At 55.9% G+C, this 18,740-nt stretch overlaps 1 protein-coding gene across 1 annotated transcript; it reads right to left on the bottom strand.

The window, feature by feature from the left end:
• Window positions 1–420: 420 nt before the first annotated feature.
• FAM53A (family with sequence similarity 53 member A) lies at window positions 421–12,045 on the bottom strand. Its single transcript, XM_024993753.2, is given in 4 exon segments — window positions 421–4,867; window positions 4,870–5,427; window positions 6,193–6,247; window positions 11,652–12,045. Coding segments are annotated over 4 exon segments (1,797 nt in total). The 5' UTR covers window positions 11,736–12,045; the 3' UTR covers window positions 421–3,767.
• Between the last annotated feature and the right edge of the window lie 6,695 nt (window positions 12,046–18,740).

Genomic DNA, 18,740 nt, shown 5'->3' with positions numbered 1-18,740 from the left:
CGCGCCCCCTCACCAGCGTCAGCATCTCTGCTGCCCTCGGGGGCTGCGTCCCTCCTCTCGCCCCCGCCACTGTCCCTCCCTGGTCATCCCGCCCGGCCCATCCTCTGAGTCCAGCAGAGGCAAGACCCCCAGTCTCCTCGTGGCAGCCTTGTCAAAGTCCTCCCTTTCTGCCCCTATTTTATTACCCGTTTCCTCTTTGTTTGGTTTTATCCTTTTATTCCCTGAACTCAGGGCTCGGCAAAGGCCAGCTGAACCTCGACTGGCTGAGCTCAGGTGGATCTTAGGCTTCTGGTGGGAGGAGACCAACCCTCCAAACCCAGCCCCCAAGCAGGAGGCACACTGCAGGCTCTCGGGCCGGCTCACCGCTGCCCTGCAATGTCCTCTGAGGCCTCCGTCCCACCCCCCACCCCCCATCCCGTGCTCTGCAGCTCCCCCATCCCCTTATCTTTGACCTTTCCTCTTTCAGCTAAGTCTGAGAAGCTTCCAAAACCCCGCCGTCCAGGCAACACCCCAGAGGGGCCACCAGTGGACGGGAGCCTCCGATGGGACAGGTGGACTGTTCAGAACAAGGCAGGAGGCCCGTTCTGCATCCATCTGGGGCACGGACATCCAGCCCCCCAACCCAGGGGAACAGCCAGGAGCACAGTGTGTGTCTGAGGGCAGTGGGGCCTCAGGCTGCAGCCGAGGTTGTAGCAGAAGACAGACCTCTCTGACGTCAATGGGAAAAAACCCTTCCGGCCACCAGGCAGGTGCTGCTGGGGTTCCAGCAGGAGACGGGCCAGCGCCTGGCAGGCAGCCCGACGTCCCCAGGAGGGGCCCCAGCACTGAGGCAGCACTTGCAGGCGGAGGCCTGAAGGTGGGGGTCCAGCAGGACGAGCCCACCTCCCCATTTTGCCTGCCTTCCGCCAACATCCAAACTAGTTCAGAAGGTGCTTTCACTCTCCTTGGGGCCCCATGACAATTTCTCAGGAAAGAAAATCAAGGATGTGTCTGCAAAGGTCATAAACATTTCCTTTTGCTGTCTCAAACTCCTTTTTTTACCCAAAGTTCCTCAGATCAACATCTTTGGTGGAAATCTCAGGGTTTCATTGAGTCAGAATGAACAAACGGAGACCCATCCGGCCCCTGCCCCACCCGGCACCTGCCTGGGGAGGGGCACGAGAGGCCGGACCGTCCTCACCAGCCCAAAGCCTCGGCCCTGAGCCCCCCGGCCGGCGGCCCGAGACGCGGCCCTGCTCCAGACAGGGCAGCTGGCTCGCGGGGACCGTGCCGTGGGGTCCCGAGAAGCTGAACCGTGTGCAGGACACACGGCCACGCCAGTCTGCACACAGAGCCTGTTAACAGAACACCCATCCGAAAGTTCGTTTCAAAACAGAGATGCTTTCTCAGAACTGCAAAAGCGTAAAAATACGAAATACTGCTTTAGGAAAGGCTGAATCCGAGGAACACGTCACATTCAGAACACCCCGGGCCTTTGCACGGAAGAGGCGAGGCGCCCGCCATCTGCCCGGCCCCGCCCCAGGCCCCAGGCCCCGCCCCCAGGCCCCGCCCACCGGTCAGCAGCTCTCCATCTGCTCCAGGTCCAGCTCGCCGGGCCCCGGGGCAGGACGCCCTCCTCGCCAGCACTGCCCCAGTCACCCGGGTCCCCGCCGCTCCCGCCCTCGCCAGTGGCCCAGCCCCACCAGGACTGGTAGGGCGGAGGCCTGGGCCCCGCATGGCAGGGCCACGGGGGTCACACGGGGAGGACAAGGCCGTCCTCACTCGGGTGTCCTCCTCATCCTCGTCTTCGTAATCGAGAGGGCAGAGGCTTTTTGAAGTTTTCAGAATTTGCAACAGAAGAGATGCAAGCTTCAGGCACTTCCAGGAGGTCACGGGCAACGCGGTATCCCACTGGCCCCGGAGGGTCCCCGAGTCCATGTTAACCTCCCTGGTCCTCTGGCAGCACCACACACTCTCCCTGCCTGGGGGCCACCTTCTGAGAGCCCTGCCCACCCACCCCTGCCTCGGGCAGGCGGTCCCACTGGGGATGGGGGCCCGGGCCCCGAGGCCAAAGCTGTGTGCAAAGTCCCAGGAAATACTCAGGGGAAGGTGGGCCAGAGGCCCAGGGTCCACGTCCAGCTGCCCCGCTCAGCAGACCACCCAACTTCTGCCTCCACAGCCTCAGGAGGCGCCCATCAGGGCCCCCCAGCTCCAGGCAGGCAAGCCCCCCACGGCCCCTCCCCAGGCCTCTCCCCAGGCCCCTCCCCAGCCCTCCCTCTTCCAGTGGTTCCGCTTTCAACACAAACACACTGCAGGTGTCCTCACCTTTCACTCCAGAGAGAGACACACACCCCACACCGGAGCCTCCCCTGAGCCGCCACCCTTTTCTGCCCCAGCAGGCATCTCCCCGCCCAGCCCAGGGCGCCCGGCTGAGACGGGCTCTACAGGGCTCCTGCCCACCATGGCCAGTTCCTCCCTGCCAGGGCCCTGCCCCCGACAATCACATCCCCAGTCTGCGCCCCCAGACCAAGCACCGGCCCCAGCAAGAGACACATGCCCACCCGCTCGGAGGCACCTCTCCTCGGTGGTACCACGGGCAGCCGAGGCCGAGTGGCCACACCAAGCCACCCTGAGGTCCTGATCCGGGCGGAGCAGCGGGCATGCACACAGCAGCAGCTCCTCGCATGGCCACGCTGCCCCAGACCCGTCACTGCACGCTTCAGGGTTTCTCAGGCCACTGGCAGAGCACGAGGTGGCCACAAGTGCGTGGGCAGCGGTTATGGGGTACGGTGCCCCCGGGCCCCCCACAGCCAGGGTCCTGAAACGCGTGTCCCAGAACAGCGCCCCCGGGCCCCCCGTGGTCCCTCTGGAGCCGGCACTTTCGAGCCGCTCGCTCCAGCAGACAAACGCCCTGGTTTCAGCCATCACTGCTCTACTGCAACGAGTGAGCCACTGGAAAGTGAAACTGAAGAATCAAGTCTTCAGAGACCTGACAACTGGCCACACATTCTGGTCACGAAATGAGGGTTCGTGAAAGAGTTTCCTCTGCGTTCAGATGCAGGTGGACTCCCCAGTCACGGTCACTTTCCTACCCGCCCCCCACTGCAGGGCGGGCCCAGCCCCGCACACTCGGTGGCAGAGCCGACGTGTCCCTCCCCACTTCTCCACCCATGAAGTCACGGCACAGAGGTCAGGCCTTCTGCTGGATGGTGGAAACCTGCCGGGAGGCAGAAGGACCGCGGCCCAGAGATCTGTCTGCGGCCGGGACACAGCCCAGCCGTGATCACAACTGCAGCTCAAGTGTGAAAGGCGCAGCTCGGGACGCTCCTGGCTCAGGCCACACGCAGCTAGAAACCACCGACTTCACGGCCCAAAAGGTGTCACAAAACTACAGGGGGCAGTCCGAGCTGCTCAGGGGACCTGAACCGATACGCACGACTCTCGTCACTGGGCGGTCCTGCTCCGGTTTGATGGTGACCTACATCTAACCAGGTGAACAAAAAATACATTTTCAAAAAATCAAAGGTCAAGACTTTGAGTCTGAATCAGGGGCCCTCGATCTTACAGGGTCTCTCATCTTGTGTGCAAAACAGCCGGTGTGAACGTGCCTGCCTGCGTCGGCCGACTTACGCCGGACAGGGACTGTACCCAGGCTCAGCGGCTGGAGCCAAGGGGCCCCGAGACTGAGCCAAGAGTAGGGAGGACACCCGACCTGTCCGGCCACGCACAGCCCTGAACAGACACCGTCCCGCGAGCCAAGAGCTGACCTGCCCCCGCTGCACATGCCCCTAGCCGAGGCGTCGGGCCTTCTCCAGACAAACGCTCAACCTCTCTCCCTCATGGAAACACAGCCCAGTGTCCGTGCTCACACCAGAGCTGACCCTGCCCACAGGCCACAGCCACGGCCACAGCCACGGATGGCCGAGGGAGGGGCCCCTGACTGCCCGGAGCACCCGGAGCCCAGCACTGGGGCTCTGGCCGCGGGAAGGCGCGCAGACACGCACCTCCGCCGACCTGCCCCGGCCAAGGCCCTCATCCCCTGCCACTGGGCTGGGGGGGCCACGGTCCACCAAACACAGGACACAAGCCCCAAAAGCGGTCACCTGAGGGTCACACCGGCCTGGGCCCAGCCTCCCCAGGCGGCACGGGCCGAGGCCTCCCTGGAGAACCAGGGACGCAGATGGAGGCGTCCCAGCACCCCACTGAAATCTCCTGATGCAAAGGCCGCACCCACATGCGAAGCCACAGGTCAGCTTCTGGGTTCCAGCGTCACCAGATGCCCGGGGACAGCGCCTGCATCTGAGACGGCCGTGAAGACAAATGGGACGACTTGGTCTGCAGGAAACGGGGGATGTGGGACAAAGGAAACAGCCCACAGCACCGGACAGCCGGCAGACAAGGTTCTCCACCAGCAAGCGATAGCCCACAGCACCGGGCAGCCGGCAGACGAGGTTCTCCACCAGCGAGCGGACAGCCCACAGCACCGGGCAGCCGGCAGACGAGGTTCTCCACCAGCGAGCGGACAGAGACCGAGGGGGACAGGAGTCCACCCTCCGCGGGCAGGGCCCCAGGAGGCAGGCCAGAGCCAACGGGGAGGGACTGTGGGGTGGCACACGCCCCCGAAGCATCTCCCAACACACGGGAGCCCCAGGCCCAGCTGACCCACAAGGCCCAGGCACAACCGACAAACACGGACATGTGGGTCTGTCCTTGGGCAATGCTCCAAGGAGCACTGGGGAGCTTGGGGAACAGGATGGGGGCGGGGGTGGGGTGGAGGGCGGCGCGCCGGCACCGGACGCGGGAGGGAGCCTCACCCGGGCCATCTTCAGGAAGTCCAGGGCCGGGCTCGGCCAGCGGGCGTCGTCCGCGCGCCCGCGCTTCCGCCGGCCCTCCCGCCCGCGCGCACGCACGGCTGCGAGTGGCAGCAGAGCAGGCCCTGACAGCAGCTGGGCTCGGGCGTGGACATGGGTGTGGGCACTGGCACGCTGCCGGCCGACGTGGGGCTGCGCCCTCCGGCACCAGGCGCTCCTGCGGCGGCGACAGGCAGCGTCACGGGGAGGGCGTGCGGTCCCCCTCTGGTGGCCCGCCCAGGCCCGGGGCTGGCCAGAGCGCAGGGGGCGAGGCAGCGCTGGTGGCCGGGAGGGCGCGGCCCGGCAACCAGGCGCTCCCGCTGCTGTGGCAGTGCCTCTTGGTGACCGGAGTCCAGACCCTGGGGCCGCCAGGGCGCCTCAGGGGCCCGCCGCACGCCAGCTCTTCTGGCTCCGACAGGGAGCGGCCGTGCCACTTGGTGAGGGGCGCTGAGGGCGGCCGGTGCTGCCCTGAGGTCCCGGGTGCTGAGCGCGCCTACGCTGGGGCCGCGGGGGCCAGGCGGGGAGGGGCTGGCGGGGCCCGCGGCCACCTGGCTTCTTACGGGCCGCCCTCCACCGACGACCTCCCAGGGGTGCTCTTCTGCGGAGACATGGAGAGAGGGGTGAGGGGTGCCCATCCCCGTGCGCACACCCCTGGCCTCCAGGCAGCGGGTGCTGAGGGGCCCTGCCCACTGGGAACATCGCCCCCCAACCAGCGCACACTGTAGGGGTCGCCTAGGGGCGCGGTGACCCCAACACCAGAGGCTCCACTGTCTCACCACCAGCTAGGAGGCCTTAGCCTGGAGCCCAAGGGCCTGGGTAGGAGAGCAGGACGCCCAGGGAGACCCTGGGGCATGAGCATGTCTGGTCAGTCGGAGAGGACGGCAGGGCTGGGTCCATGGGGGCACCCAGGGGCGGGCTGGAGCACCCATGCTCGGGCCCGCGCACCCGCACTCCGGCCCGCGCATCCACACTCGGGCGGCCAGCCCACTCAGACCGCAGGGCACACGTCTGTGGGCGTGCACTGCAGGGCTGGCCGGCAGCCCCCGGCCCTCCAGGCACGCAGGACCCCGACACGCACCGCACCCAGCAGCGCTGGAGCCGAGGCTGCGCACACCGCCTGACCGCCTGTCCTTTCACGGGCAGCCACAGGACCCCTCAGGGCAGGCCTTTCAGCTCCGCCCTGCAGGCAGCTTCCAGAAGGTGGGGCGGCAGCCCAGGGCCCCACCCACGCCGCTGCCCCAGGGAGGAAGGCCAGCAGAGGGCGACCTCGCCTCCGGGCCAGCGACCGTGTCCTTCCCGCCCTGCCCACGGTCCCAGCCCCCAGCAGCCCCGGAAAACCCGCCCGGGGCTTTTAAACACTCACTGTTAGTCTCAAAAGGGAAGGAGTGGCCACTTCTGCTGAGTTTCTGGGCAGAATGCTGAAAGTGAAGAGAAAGAAGTTTCAGTACTGTGGGTTTACACATGCAGATTCAGGAACAGCTCAGAAACACGCCTGTTTTGAAATCTGTTTTTCCCCAGCACTGGCCTTCCTGGTGATTAAAAGGAGAAGTTGTTATTTAGTTGCTAAGTCGTGTCCAACTCTCTGCAACCCTGTGGGCTGCGGCAAGTCTGGACCTCAAAATACGTTTATTTTTTCTTTTTTTCCTAAAGACTTAAACGCCTAACAACTCTTCAGGTGAGCAAAGGACAGGAAGCCCGCCACAGCTGTCCTCAGCAGGGCGGCTCCTCGGAAGCTGGTCCCGCCTTGACCATGGCCACACGGGCCCTCTGTCCAGTGAGGCGAGCAGCTGCAGGATGCGGCGGCCAATGAGGCCCAGCCCGAGCCCATGCCACTCTGCTCGGCCACGGTGTAGCCCCGGGAGGTTGAGGGCCCACTTGGAGCCGCGTCCTCTCAAGGTCTGAGTCTGTCTGCTGCCTTCAGACTCCTGCGCAGGCGGTGCTCAGCTTTCTCCGCCTCCCACACCTGGAGTCTCCTCCACAGCATGCAGCGCTTGGTCATGGGGCTTCAGCCCCTTGGGGGGACCGTTTCACGGGACAACAAACTCATGACAAAACAAAGAACTTCTCTGCTGTTCTCATGAAGGGAGTAAGTTAAAAGCTGGGTTCATCACCCAGAAGGACGAGGCCCGTTGACAGTCAGGCTGGGCAAATGCAGGCTGCCCAAATGCAGGCTGCCCGGTCGGCTGGTGAGCAAGTGCCCCGGAGCTCCAGTTCAAGACAGAGCCACGCAGGGAGCCACGCAGGCTGGGCCAGGCCTCTGCCGAGAGGGGCAGGATCCAGGCTGTGTGCCTGCCGTGCCCAGCACAGGGCCAGCTGCGTGACGTGCCCTGGGGGCGGGGGCATTCGCTGGGACGGTAGAGGGGCAGGGTTGGCTAAGGCCCCAGGCTGGTGCCTCCGGGGTCCCGGCGCCCCTCCACACTCACAGAGGCTCCATCTCAGTCCTCCTTCGCGACAGCGGAACCCAGTGATGACTCGTGCAATGAGTGGACAGGAGCGCAGCCAGGGGCTGGGCGAGCCGGACCCTCAGTCCAGCTCGCCCAGCCTGTCCCCAGGGAGGCCGGCTGCTCTCTGCAGGCCTCGTCTCCCGCCCAAGACAGAAGTGACCGTGGGACACACAGAACAGGCGGCTGGGGTCCCACGGGAGCCCCACGAGACCACTGACGGGGCAGGGGTGGTGGTTCTGAGTAGCGGTGCCGGCCGGCCACGCCCCCACACACCTGCCTCGGCCCACATGGAACAGCTCAGACAGTGCAGGCTTCAGGCTGCAGTAAGGGGGCAGCGCTTCAGAGTGTGTCTCCCAGACTCAGATTAGCAAAGACTTCTTAAACAGGATTAAAAAAAAGAAAACTAATTTACACTGATACCTTTGTCTGCATTGAAATCTGGAATTTCTCTTCATCAAAAGACATCGTTAAGAAAGTGACAAGGTGGGGATTCCCTGGTGGTCCAGTGGTTAAGAATCCTCCTTCCAAAGCAGGGGAGAATGCGTGCGTGCTAAGTCACATCTGACTCTTTGTGATTCCGTGGACTGCAGCCCACCAGGCTCCTCTGTCCATGGGACTCTCCAAGCAAGAATACTGGAGTGGGTTGCCATGCCCTCCTTCAAGGGATCTTTCCTACCCAGGGATCGAACCCACGTCTCCTGAGGCTCCTGACTTGTAGGAGGATTCTCTAACACTGAGCCACCGGGGAGGCCCCCAGTGCAGGGGACCTGGGTTCAATCCCTGGTCGGGGAGCTAAGATCCCCCCATGCCACGAGGAGCTAACCCCACGCAGCACAACTGCGCCTGCACGCCAGAGCCCACAGACGCCACAGGAAGCCTGCCTGCCACAACCAAAGATCCCGCGCGCCCCAAGTAAGACCTGGCACCCCCAGGAACAACTAGTTAGTTAAATGTGTTATGAACTAGAATGACAAGGCAAACCCAACCAGATAGGAGAAAATATTTGCATAAAACACAGGTGAGAAAAGACTTACAGCCAGAATATACAGAGACTTGCTCCAAACCAATAAGAAAAATACACACGACTCTCCCCCCTAAAAGGACGAGCAAAAGAACAGCAAAAAGCACGTAAAAAACTCTGAGGAGTACAGGACTGAGGGCAGGGGGAGAAGGGAAAAACAGAGACTGAGATGGTGCGATGGCATCATCGACTCAGCGGACATGAGTTTGAGCAAGCTCCAAGAGAAGGGTGAAGGGCAGAGAAGCCTGGCAGGCTGCAGTCCGTGGGGTTGCAAACAGTCGGACACGACTGAGCAGCTGCACACCAACAGGAGTACAGGAAGTGGCCGTGATCTCGTTGGTCATCAGACACGAGATCAGTGCCATGACACCGCCACAGCCCACCGGGGAGAAGGCACAGCAGGGTCAGTGCCAGCAGACGGCCGGGCAGGCCGCCGACTCAACACACAGAGGCCTCACGCAAATGCAGACAGCGGCATTGCTGCTGACAGTCGGCTGTGGACACGGCCCGAGGGCTGGGCTCCAGGGAGGCAAGGACCGTCCAGCAGGCCACAGGGACGCCCGCCGATGCTCCGTCCACACGGAGTCCCAGGGACCTGGTGCTGAGTGCACCCCAGACTCCAGGGCACCCGCACCCTGCGTGTGAGCACACTGCTGCCTTCTGGGGCCGGAAAGCCACACGGGGACCTCTGCGGGCAACAGAGACGTGTGGGGTGATGGGGACAAAGTCACTGTGAACACGACTGGGAAACTCACCCACTCAACAACAAACCTCATCTGTAGATTTCACTGCCTACAACTTGAAAAATTAAAGTGATAGTCACTTAGTCGTGTCCAACTCTTCGCAGCCCCATGGACTGTAGCCCGCCAGGCTTCTCTGTCCGTGGAAATCTCCAGGCAAGAACACTGGAGTGGGGAGCCATGCCCTTCACCAGGGGATCTTTCCTGAATCAGGGATCAAACCTGGGTCTGCCTGCATTGCAGGCAGACGCTTCACCATCTGGGCCACCAGGGAAGCCCATGCAACGTACACCTCAACAAAATAGTATTTTTTAAACTTAACACTTTTAAAAGCTGAGCCCTCTACCCACCTAAGTTTGTACCCACAGAGCTGGACACGCCAGGGGACACAACACACTGAGGCCATACCCACACAGGCTGGCACACGCTGACCCTCCCTGACCATGCACCCCTCGGCCCTCACGGGCTCCTTGCCCAGGCCCCACCAAGGCCTGTAAACAGGGGGCCTTCTCCCCAGACGGGCCGCGGCTTTTGCTCCAGCGCCGGTCCTCACTGAGAAGGGACGCCAAGCACCTGTCCCCACGGGCTCCTGGCCCCTCACTGGGCTCCGGTCCCCACCAAGCTCCGGTCCCCTCACTGGGCTCCTCTCCCCTCACTGGGCTCCTGGCCCCTCACTGGGCTCCTCTCCCCTCACTGGGCTCCGGCCCCCACGAAGCTTCAGTCCCCATGCTCTGAGCCCTGTCTTGCACCCCCTGCAGGACCCTAGCCCTCTCACGGCTCTCGGCAACGGGCCCGCTAGTGCAGAGGGCCTGGTGGCCCCGGTGTCAGAGCGGGAAGAATACAGACAGGACTTTCTGGCCATGTCTCTCCAGGTGAACCCTCCTGCCCACCCCCTTCCCTGCCAGACTGGCAACAAGCCTGCCCAGGGCCACCAAGGGCACGCCGGCTCTGAGCACCTGCCCAGAAGACCTGCAGGCTCGGACCCCAGCACCGGGCAGTGCCCACGCTCTGTCGGCTCCCTCTGGACCTGCAGCCTGAGCGGGCGGGTGTGACCTGACAGTTATGGGAACTCAACCTAGAACACGGCTCGGCCTCTGGCAAAGCCAGCCCAGGGAGACAGAGGTTAAGACGGGCTCTTGGGAGGGGCCATGCCCAGAGGCCAGGGCGGCGTCGCTGGGCGTGGCTACTGACCAGGGCGACGTCCAGGCTGGGTATCCAGGACCACACGTGTCCACCGGGAGCTGGGCTCTCACTCACAGTGGTTTAATGATGCCAGAACCCCATCACTACCTTGGGGAGCTTTTTGAGCTCTGAGGACGCCAGGGCCTCCCTGGGGAGCTGCCCACCCACCCCCATCCCCTCCCCAAGCTGAGACCCAGCCCGGGCAGCACCCCCTGACCCGGGGTGGGCAGCTCACTGGGGTGGGCAGCTCACTGGGCCGGCATCATAGCTCTTGTGGGCGAGGTCGTCCAGGCGCTGGCTTTGCAGCTTCTTGGTGATGAGGGTGACCGTGGCCCGGGGCCCAGGCCCTCTATCTGTGCCAACAGGCCCCGGGCTTCTGGAACGTCAGGTTTCGGGAGGCCCCGGCCGCTGTGGGTGCTGAGCTAACCCGCACGTGTGTGTTTTGGTTTTAAAGACGAGCAATCCATTTCCAAGGATTCTCTGGACTCCGTGCCTGCTGTTGGCAAAGAGAAACCGTCACACACACGGGACCACGAGCATCCCACCAGCTCCGCGCAGTGAACAAACTCGCCCCCTAAGACCCTCCCGCATGTAAACGACCGCACGAGCTTTCTCCTGGAAAACCTAATAAAAGCTGCTGTCTGATCTCAGGAAGGCGGGTGGACAGGGTGGGAACCAGCAGGGGGCGCCCCCTACCCCGCTCCAAACAGGCACCAGACGGAGGAGCACAGTCGGCCACACTCTGGACGCGAGGAGCTGCTGGGAAACCGAGGCCTCGGCCAGGGGCGGGGAGACCCCAGGGACGACCGGCCGTTGAGTGCTGACTACGGCAGTTAAACACCCCTCCCCCGCCGCACCCAGCCAGCGAGAGCCCCAACCCCAGCTGAAGCTGGGGGTCTCTCCCGGGCGGAGTGGGGAGCTGCAGCTCGGGGGTCGCAGAAACAAGGAGCCGGCAGCGGGGCCCAGACGGGAAGGGCCCTGAGCCCACGCGGCTGGTCACCCTACCTGCAACCCACCCTGGCCCCCTCCCGTGGCCACTGCTGCCTGTGGGCACTGCCAGGGCCACCAGCCTGGGAAGCCACAGACAGAGGTGGAGGGACAGGAAAACCCCAGCGATGGGAGGAAACAGAGGATGCCAGAGGGAGAAGGCACCGCAGCTACAGGCACGATCAGGAAACACTGATGGAAGTTAGAACTCAGAGACTGAGCCGCAAGCGGGGACGGGGCTCGGGAGTCTGCAGAGTCTGGTTCCCACCCACCACCAGGCCTGGGGTCCCCCTTCCCCGAGGCCGCCTGGGACTCGGCAGGCACCCAGGACCCACCTCCAACCGCCGGTCACCATCTGGGCAGCTTCACTTTCCCAAAGCCTGGTGCACAGCCCCCTTGCCATGAGAAGCACCCCAGGGGCCTTGCGCGGATCGCGAGGGGCACTCACCATCATAAAATCCGTGGTCAGATCCAGGGGGAAGCTGCATGAACTTCCACAGATGCCGGGATGCCCTCTGATCCTAAAACACATGTGAACACACTCTCAGCGGGTCTCAACAGGCCTGCCGAAGGACCCGGAAACAGCGCCCCAAGGCCATTGTCGCCGTGGGCAGGAAGAGGGAGGCGTCCCAGCACAAACAGGGCGCACCCTCTGGCAGAGAAGGGACAGGGGCCTCCAGGGCGCAGGGCCCTCCCGCCAGCAGGAGCATGTGCCACGTGAGCTCGCCCCGCCACAGGCACCGACCGCCCCCAGGGCTGGATCCAGGCCAGGAGAGGCACTTGCTGTCCGCAACATCCACGTCAGCGCACTTCAGTCTGAAGCCCATCCGCGGGGTCCTTAGCCCCTGGCACGCTTGGCCCTGGTGGCACCCCCGGGTCCCCCCATGAGGTGACCATCTCTGGCAACACAGTTGGGGCCCCTGAGGCTCCGAAAGCTGGGGCAGGGCCAGTGGGTCCCCACGGAGCGACTCTGCAGCAGGAGTGGCCCCACTTCAGTGCGTTTCGGACCCAAGAGCCGGACCAGAGCCGGCCACACCGCACCCACACCCACACCCCAGCCCCCCGCCCACCGGTGGGAGCAGCCACAGAACACTCACCCTGCCGTGCCCCACAAGGCCCCGTGGGCCCCAGCCAGAGCCCCTCGTGGGAGAGGGGCTTCACCAGGCCCCGACATGGGACAGGCCAGCCCTGCTGCAACCTCACCAGCCCCCGATGGCTGCGACACTGCCCCTGCCCCCCGAGCTGGTCGCCCCAGGCTCTCTCAGAGCCTTAAGTCAAACCCTCCCGGTAGCTCACTGCCGGGAGCCGGCATATTGCATATTGAGTGCACATTGCATATTGAGTGCAGCACTTTCCACAGCATCATCTTTCAGGATCTGGAATAGCTCAACTGGAATTCTATCACTGCCGGGAGCCAGAGTGAGGAGCTCCACCCATGACAAAGGTCATGAGGAAGGAGGCTCGGCATACGCAAAGGCGGGATCAAGCCTCAGGAGTCCCCCTGGAAATTCTCGAGCATTTACACCCAAAACCAGAGTCTGCCTACTTTCTGCTTTGTGCTTTCACCTACACCTCTGACTTTACGGGGGGCTGTCCCCCACTACCTCTCTCTGAAAAAAGAGTTAGCTTACAGTTCCAGTTAAGGATTCCTGGGTGTGACAGTGTTTAACCTACAAACTCCTTTGGAAGTCCTCTAGCCTGCCTGAATAGGTTTTTCCGGCCACATGTGATTGTTCAGAGCCTCCCAACTGTGAGAGGCAGGAGATGTTCTAAACTGTCTAAACACAGATTCTTTTGAGTAGTTAAAAGATTGATTAGAAATTGTATTGGTGAAGGGATTTTCACTTGTTGGGCCAATGTTTGCTGCTGAGTTTCCATATCCCTTACCTGCTGTGTCCCTGGCAGTGTATTGATTAATAGAATTGGTGTAAGTAGTAGCTTTAATGTTTGTAACCTGGGACCCTTGAGTTAATTCTTTTTCTTGTTATAGCCCACCACACCTTTGCTCTGTAGGAATGCAACTTTATCTAATGCTTTTGGAGGGTGGCTCCTGACCAATCACCTTTAGAGAAAAATAAGTTTTCTGAAGAAAGGGTCTTAAAATGTTAACAGGCCTCCGGGCCAGAAGATGATGCAAATCACCTAAGCTTTTGCATATGCTAAGTTTGCAGGAAGAAAGCCTGGCTTGCTGCATGACTCTACCCCTTCCCCCATTATCCTCTATGCATAACTTAAGGTATAAAAACTACTTTGGAAAATAAAGTGTGGGCCTTGTTCACCGAAACTTGGTCTCACCATGTCGTTCTTTCTCTTACCTTCTGGCTGAATTATTCAGCCTCTTTTCTCCACTGAATTTCCTCACTGAGCTATCCTTATTTCAGCCTCTTTTCTTCACTGAATTTTACTGAGCTATCCTCATTCTATTACTCTTTATATCCTTAATTAACGTTTAATTAAGCAATTGTTTCCTGATCTTCGCCTACGCCGTCTCTCCTTCGAATACCCTGGATCAGCCGGGGCTGGACCCCGGCAGGTGGCGCCCAAGACAGGGATTTTCGAAGGTAAGCTCCCCAAAGCAATCAGGGTCACCAGCCCTATTGCTCCCCGTTCTCGGAACAACTGGGTCATCTCTTGTTCCCCCACGGAGCAGTTTGGGTCATCAGCCCTACTGCTCCTCCCTTGGGACAGTTTGGGTCACCAGCCTACTGTTCCTCCCCCGGAACAATCTGGGTCATCAGCTCTATTGTTCTTCCAGTGTTCGGGACGGCTAGGACCCCACTCAAGGGTGCCGTGGACCCCCCTGTAGGATAGACAGGGCGAGAGGAGTGGGAAGTGTTGAAAGTGTTAAAGAGTTAGACTTAGAGAAAACGGTTTCTGAAGTTAAAAGGCCAAAGAAAAGCCTGATCTTTTAAAAGCTAAAAGCTTTATCTTCTATTATACTTAATTTTCTGACATGGGTAACACTGAAACTAAGAATGGCAACTCTTTATACAAGTAATCTTGAAACTGTTAAAGAGGCTACTGTTAATTTAGATACTTGGGTGAAGGTAAAAAACAACTAAAAATTTATCCTATAAATATGATTAAAAATGTTCTGGACCCTCATCATGAGGCTGTGGGATAGCCTATGGGAGAGGCTATAGCGGTGGATGGTAGTGGGTCTCCACCTTCTGTGCAGATCATATTTTCTGCCATTGACGAAGAAAAGGAGGGAGACTGTGCTCTTCCTCCCGAGGAGTGAGAGGGCTTACAGGACGCTGCGGCCAGGCGCCCTGGCGAGCCCCCTCCCCCTCTACACAAACCTTTAAAAATTTATCCAACAATTTCTAATTTAAGGCGACTTCCCCACCTCCGCTTGCACCTCCCAGGGCCTAAGAATTCCCCAGTTTACATCCAAAGCCTCCCAGACCATTGCCTAAGGCTGAAAAAGATTTTAAAAAAAAATTTCTTTTAAACAAAGGAGCTTTTAAAAAATACACAATATACAGAGCCTGCTCCTTGCAGAAAACCCCCTCAGGAGGGCCTCACTCAAGCCAAAAAAAAAAGAGAAAAAAATAAAAAGAAAAAAAAAGTGAAAAAGAAAAAAAAGAAAATAGAGAAAGATCTAAAGATAGAGAAAAAGCTAAAGAGTGAAAAGGAGAGAGGAACAGAGAAGGAAGGACTCAGGGAACGCAGCAAGATTGAGAAAGGAAGAAAGGAAGTTAGAAAAAGAGATACAGAGAGAAAGAGAGGGAGGAGGGAAGAAAAAGAGAGAAAGAGGGTAAAGGGAAAGAAACGAAGGAAAGAGAAGGGTAGCGAAAAGGAAGGAGGAGAGAAAAGTGAGAAAAGCAGGAAGAGAGAGAGAGAGAGAGACTAAGAGACGCTGTGACCAAGTGCCCTGGCGAGCTCCCTCCCCCTCTGCGCAAACCTTAAAAAAAAAACAAAAAAACTTATCCACCACTTTCTGATTTAAGGCCATTGCTGCCTCCGTTTGCGCCTTCCAGGGCCCAAGAGTTCCCTACTTTGTCCCCAAAGCCTCTCAAAGTGTTGCCTAAGCCTGAGGAAGATAAAAAGTTTTTTGAACAGTGGAGATTTTAAAACAGACTGCACAATATGCAGTGCTCCTTGGAGAAAACCCCCTCAGGGGGGGTCTCACCCAGGCTAAGAAAAAAGCCGACGGTAAAGGGATTTAGCAACAATACTAACCCCTGATATGCCGGTTGCTCCGATTCCAATGGGAGTGGCTGGCGCCCTGCCTGAGGGCATTGTAGGACTTGTGCTAGGGTGTAGCTCGCTTTCAAGAAATTTCGGTGGTGTATGGTGTGGTAGATTCTGATTATATTGGAGAAATTATAGTTTTGATCTCACCGCTTACCAAAACTGCAAATTAATAAAGGTCAAAGAATAACACAGTGTTTGCTTTTACCTTATCAGGCAGGAAAAAACTTGACTTCTCAAGCTAAGAGCCACAGAGCGTTTAGATCTAGTGATCTAGCTTTTTGGGTGCAGGAAATTACAGCTCCAGGGCCTTTAAAAGATCTTTTAATTCAAGAAAATAAAGTGTCAGGGCTATTAGACACAGGAACAGACGTCTCTTAACATTGCTGGGAAAGACTGACCCAGGTCCTGGCCAACGCATACTTCTGAACGTGAGTTGGTGAGATTAGAGAAAGTGGTATGCGGGGTGGGAATGCTGTAGAGAAAAAGGTGAGGGAGAGTTTAAAACCTTGAAGAGTAGTGAGTTCCCCGTTGCTGGAAGTATTCAAGCAAAGATTAGATGGTTGCTTGTCATCTAAAAGGCTATAGACCAGATTTAGGTTACAGAACGATAACTGGAGAAGCTTATAAACATGTTGCGCAACACCTCTTTACTTGCTTCTCATATTTAGGTCTGCCAAAAGTTTTAAAAACTGATAATGCCCCTTTGAAGCTGCGGAGAGATTGTTTAATAACTTTAAATGATTTCCAAAAATTATTAGGGGACATTAATTGGATACGCCCACATTTAAAACTGACTACTGCAGATTTAAAGCCTTTGTTCGATTGCTTAAAAAGCGATCCTAATTCCAGTTCTAAGAGAAAGTTGACTAATAAGACAGACGGCTCTTGTTAAAGTAGATGAGACTTTAAATGATCAGTTAATTAGGATTAATATTACCAAAAGATGAGATTAAATTATTCTTCCCACAAAACATACACCTACAGGGTGCTTGTGACAAAAAGGCCCATTGGTTCCATCTACCAGTGACCCCAAGAAAGATAGTTTTATCTTATCCCAGCTTGGTGGCACAATTAATTATAAAAGGAGGAAAAAAGAAGTGTGGAACTTTTTAGAAAAGAAGTAGCAAATATAATAATTCCATTCAATAAGGATCAACTACAAGTCTTTTACAAAATAGTGATGACTGGCAAGTTGCCCTGATGGATTTCAGGGGTCAAATTTTGTTTCATTTGCCCTCAAGCCCCCACAGTAGTTAAAAGTTCAAAAATGTTAGATTGGCAGTTTGAGGATACCTGTGGAACTTTCTAACCCTATGTAGTTCCTACGCTCCCCTTTACCCTATGGGGGAGGGATGTGCTGTCTCAAATAGGAGATACTCAGAGAAGGGTTTTCTCAATTTCTTAGTTATCAACAGGCGGTACAATTAACAATACTTTATATATTGTTATAAATACGTAATATAAATATATTTGCCTAATTACAGTTTGCCTAATTAGGTATGGGTATAAATAAAATATAATAAAGGTATATCTAATTCTATTTATAGATCTATACTTAATCAATTTGTATATAAATCAATATATGTATTGTATATATACTGTATAATTAAATGTATATTGCAGTAATATAATGTGTGTGGCTGATATTAATTGGTATGGATTGATGTGCTGTGATGATGTGTGTTCTGTATGCTGTATAATTATATTATATATGTGTGACGTGTATTATTACAGTACATTGGTTTGTGTTGGTTGGTATTAGCTGTGTACGTGTTGTATTGCTATAATATATATGAATTAATATATTAATTATAAGATTAATTCAAGTATATTGATTTATATATATTGTATGTCAATAAGTTTATACTTGTTGCCATATATAAATACATTTTGCATTTAGGTATATCTGTATACCAAAATGAGATAAGGAGGTTATACATTTATTATTTAAATTTATAGAGACCTAAACTAAACGTTAGACCTAAATTAACATATCTCTAAATTTATGTTGTTAAAATGTAAATTTTAAAAATTTTAAAAATTAAATTGACAACTGCTTGACAATTCCTTTGCCATAAAACTGCCATAGGTGTAACTGGGGTAACCAGACAAAAACTTGGTTTTATAGCAAAACGGCCCCCTAGAGTGGGTCCATCTTCCCGCTCAAACTAAAAAAGTAGCGGCTTATTATCCAGGATTGACAGCTACTTTGATATTAAATGAAAAAAGCTGAACATTGAATTATTTGGTAAAGAGCCATCAGAAATTGTAATTCCATATAATAAGGAACAACTTGATGCTTTTCTAATGTTTGATGAGGATTGGCAGATTGCTATAGGAAACTATTTTGGTCAAATTTTTGCATCATTTACCTTCACATGTTTTGCTGAATTTTATATCCAGACATCCAGTTATTTTTCCTGTGAGATGTAAACAATCTCCTGTTCCAAATGTTCAAATAGTTTTTACTGATGGGTCAGCAAATGGTAAAGCCTCCATAGTCACTAAAAATCACCAAAAGGTTTTAAAAACACAAAAAACTTCAGCTCAAAGAGCTGAAATAACAACAGTCATAAAGGCTTTTGCTGTGTTTGCAGTTGAGGAATTCAACCTTTATTCTGATTCTCAGTATATTGTCAGGTGGTTTCCACACATTGAAACTGCGGGTTTTGTCTGAAAATAAAACTACCATATTTCATTTGTTAACTAAATTACAGCAACAAATTTGGAAAAGAAATAAAATATTTTTCATTGGACACATTCGGGCTCATTCCAGATTGCCCGGCCCTTAAAATGCCTTTAAAGATTTGGCTAACTTGTTAACCAGAAATACAGTGGCTACTGTGATTGAGGAGGCCAGAGCCTCTCACTCACTTCATCATCAATACGCTACTGCTTTAAGATATCAATTCCAAATTCCCAGAGAGACTGCTCGAGAAATTGTGTGTTCTTGCTTATATATTGCCCCACTGTTTATAATAGTCTACCTATGGGAGTTAATCCTCGCGGTCTCAAACCTAACGTACTCTGGCAAGTGGATGTAACTCATGTTTCTTCATTTGGAAAACTGTCCTTTGTTCTTTAACTGTAGACACCTTTTCTCATGTTATTATTGCAACTGCTCGTACAGGGGAAGCAATTAAAGATGTAATACAACATCTCTTTACTTGCTTTTCATATTTGGGCCTGCCAAAAGCTCTGAAAACTGACAATGCTCCTGCTTATACTTCTAAGTCTTTTCAGGAATTTTGTATAAAGTTTCAAATTAAACATAATACTGTCATCCCTTATAGTCCCCAGGGACAGGCCATTGTTGAAAGAGCGCATCAAACATTAA

Source organism: Bos taurus, chromosome 6 (genome assembly GCF_002263795.3).
Source record: "Bos taurus isolate L1 Dominette 01449 registration number 42190680 breed Hereford chromosome 6, ARS-UCD2.0, whole genome shotgun sequence".
NCBI lineage: Eukaryota > Metazoa > Chordata > Mammalia > Artiodactyla > Bovidae > Bos > Bos taurus.
This window is presented reverse-complemented; position numbering and strand designations above follow the sequence as displayed.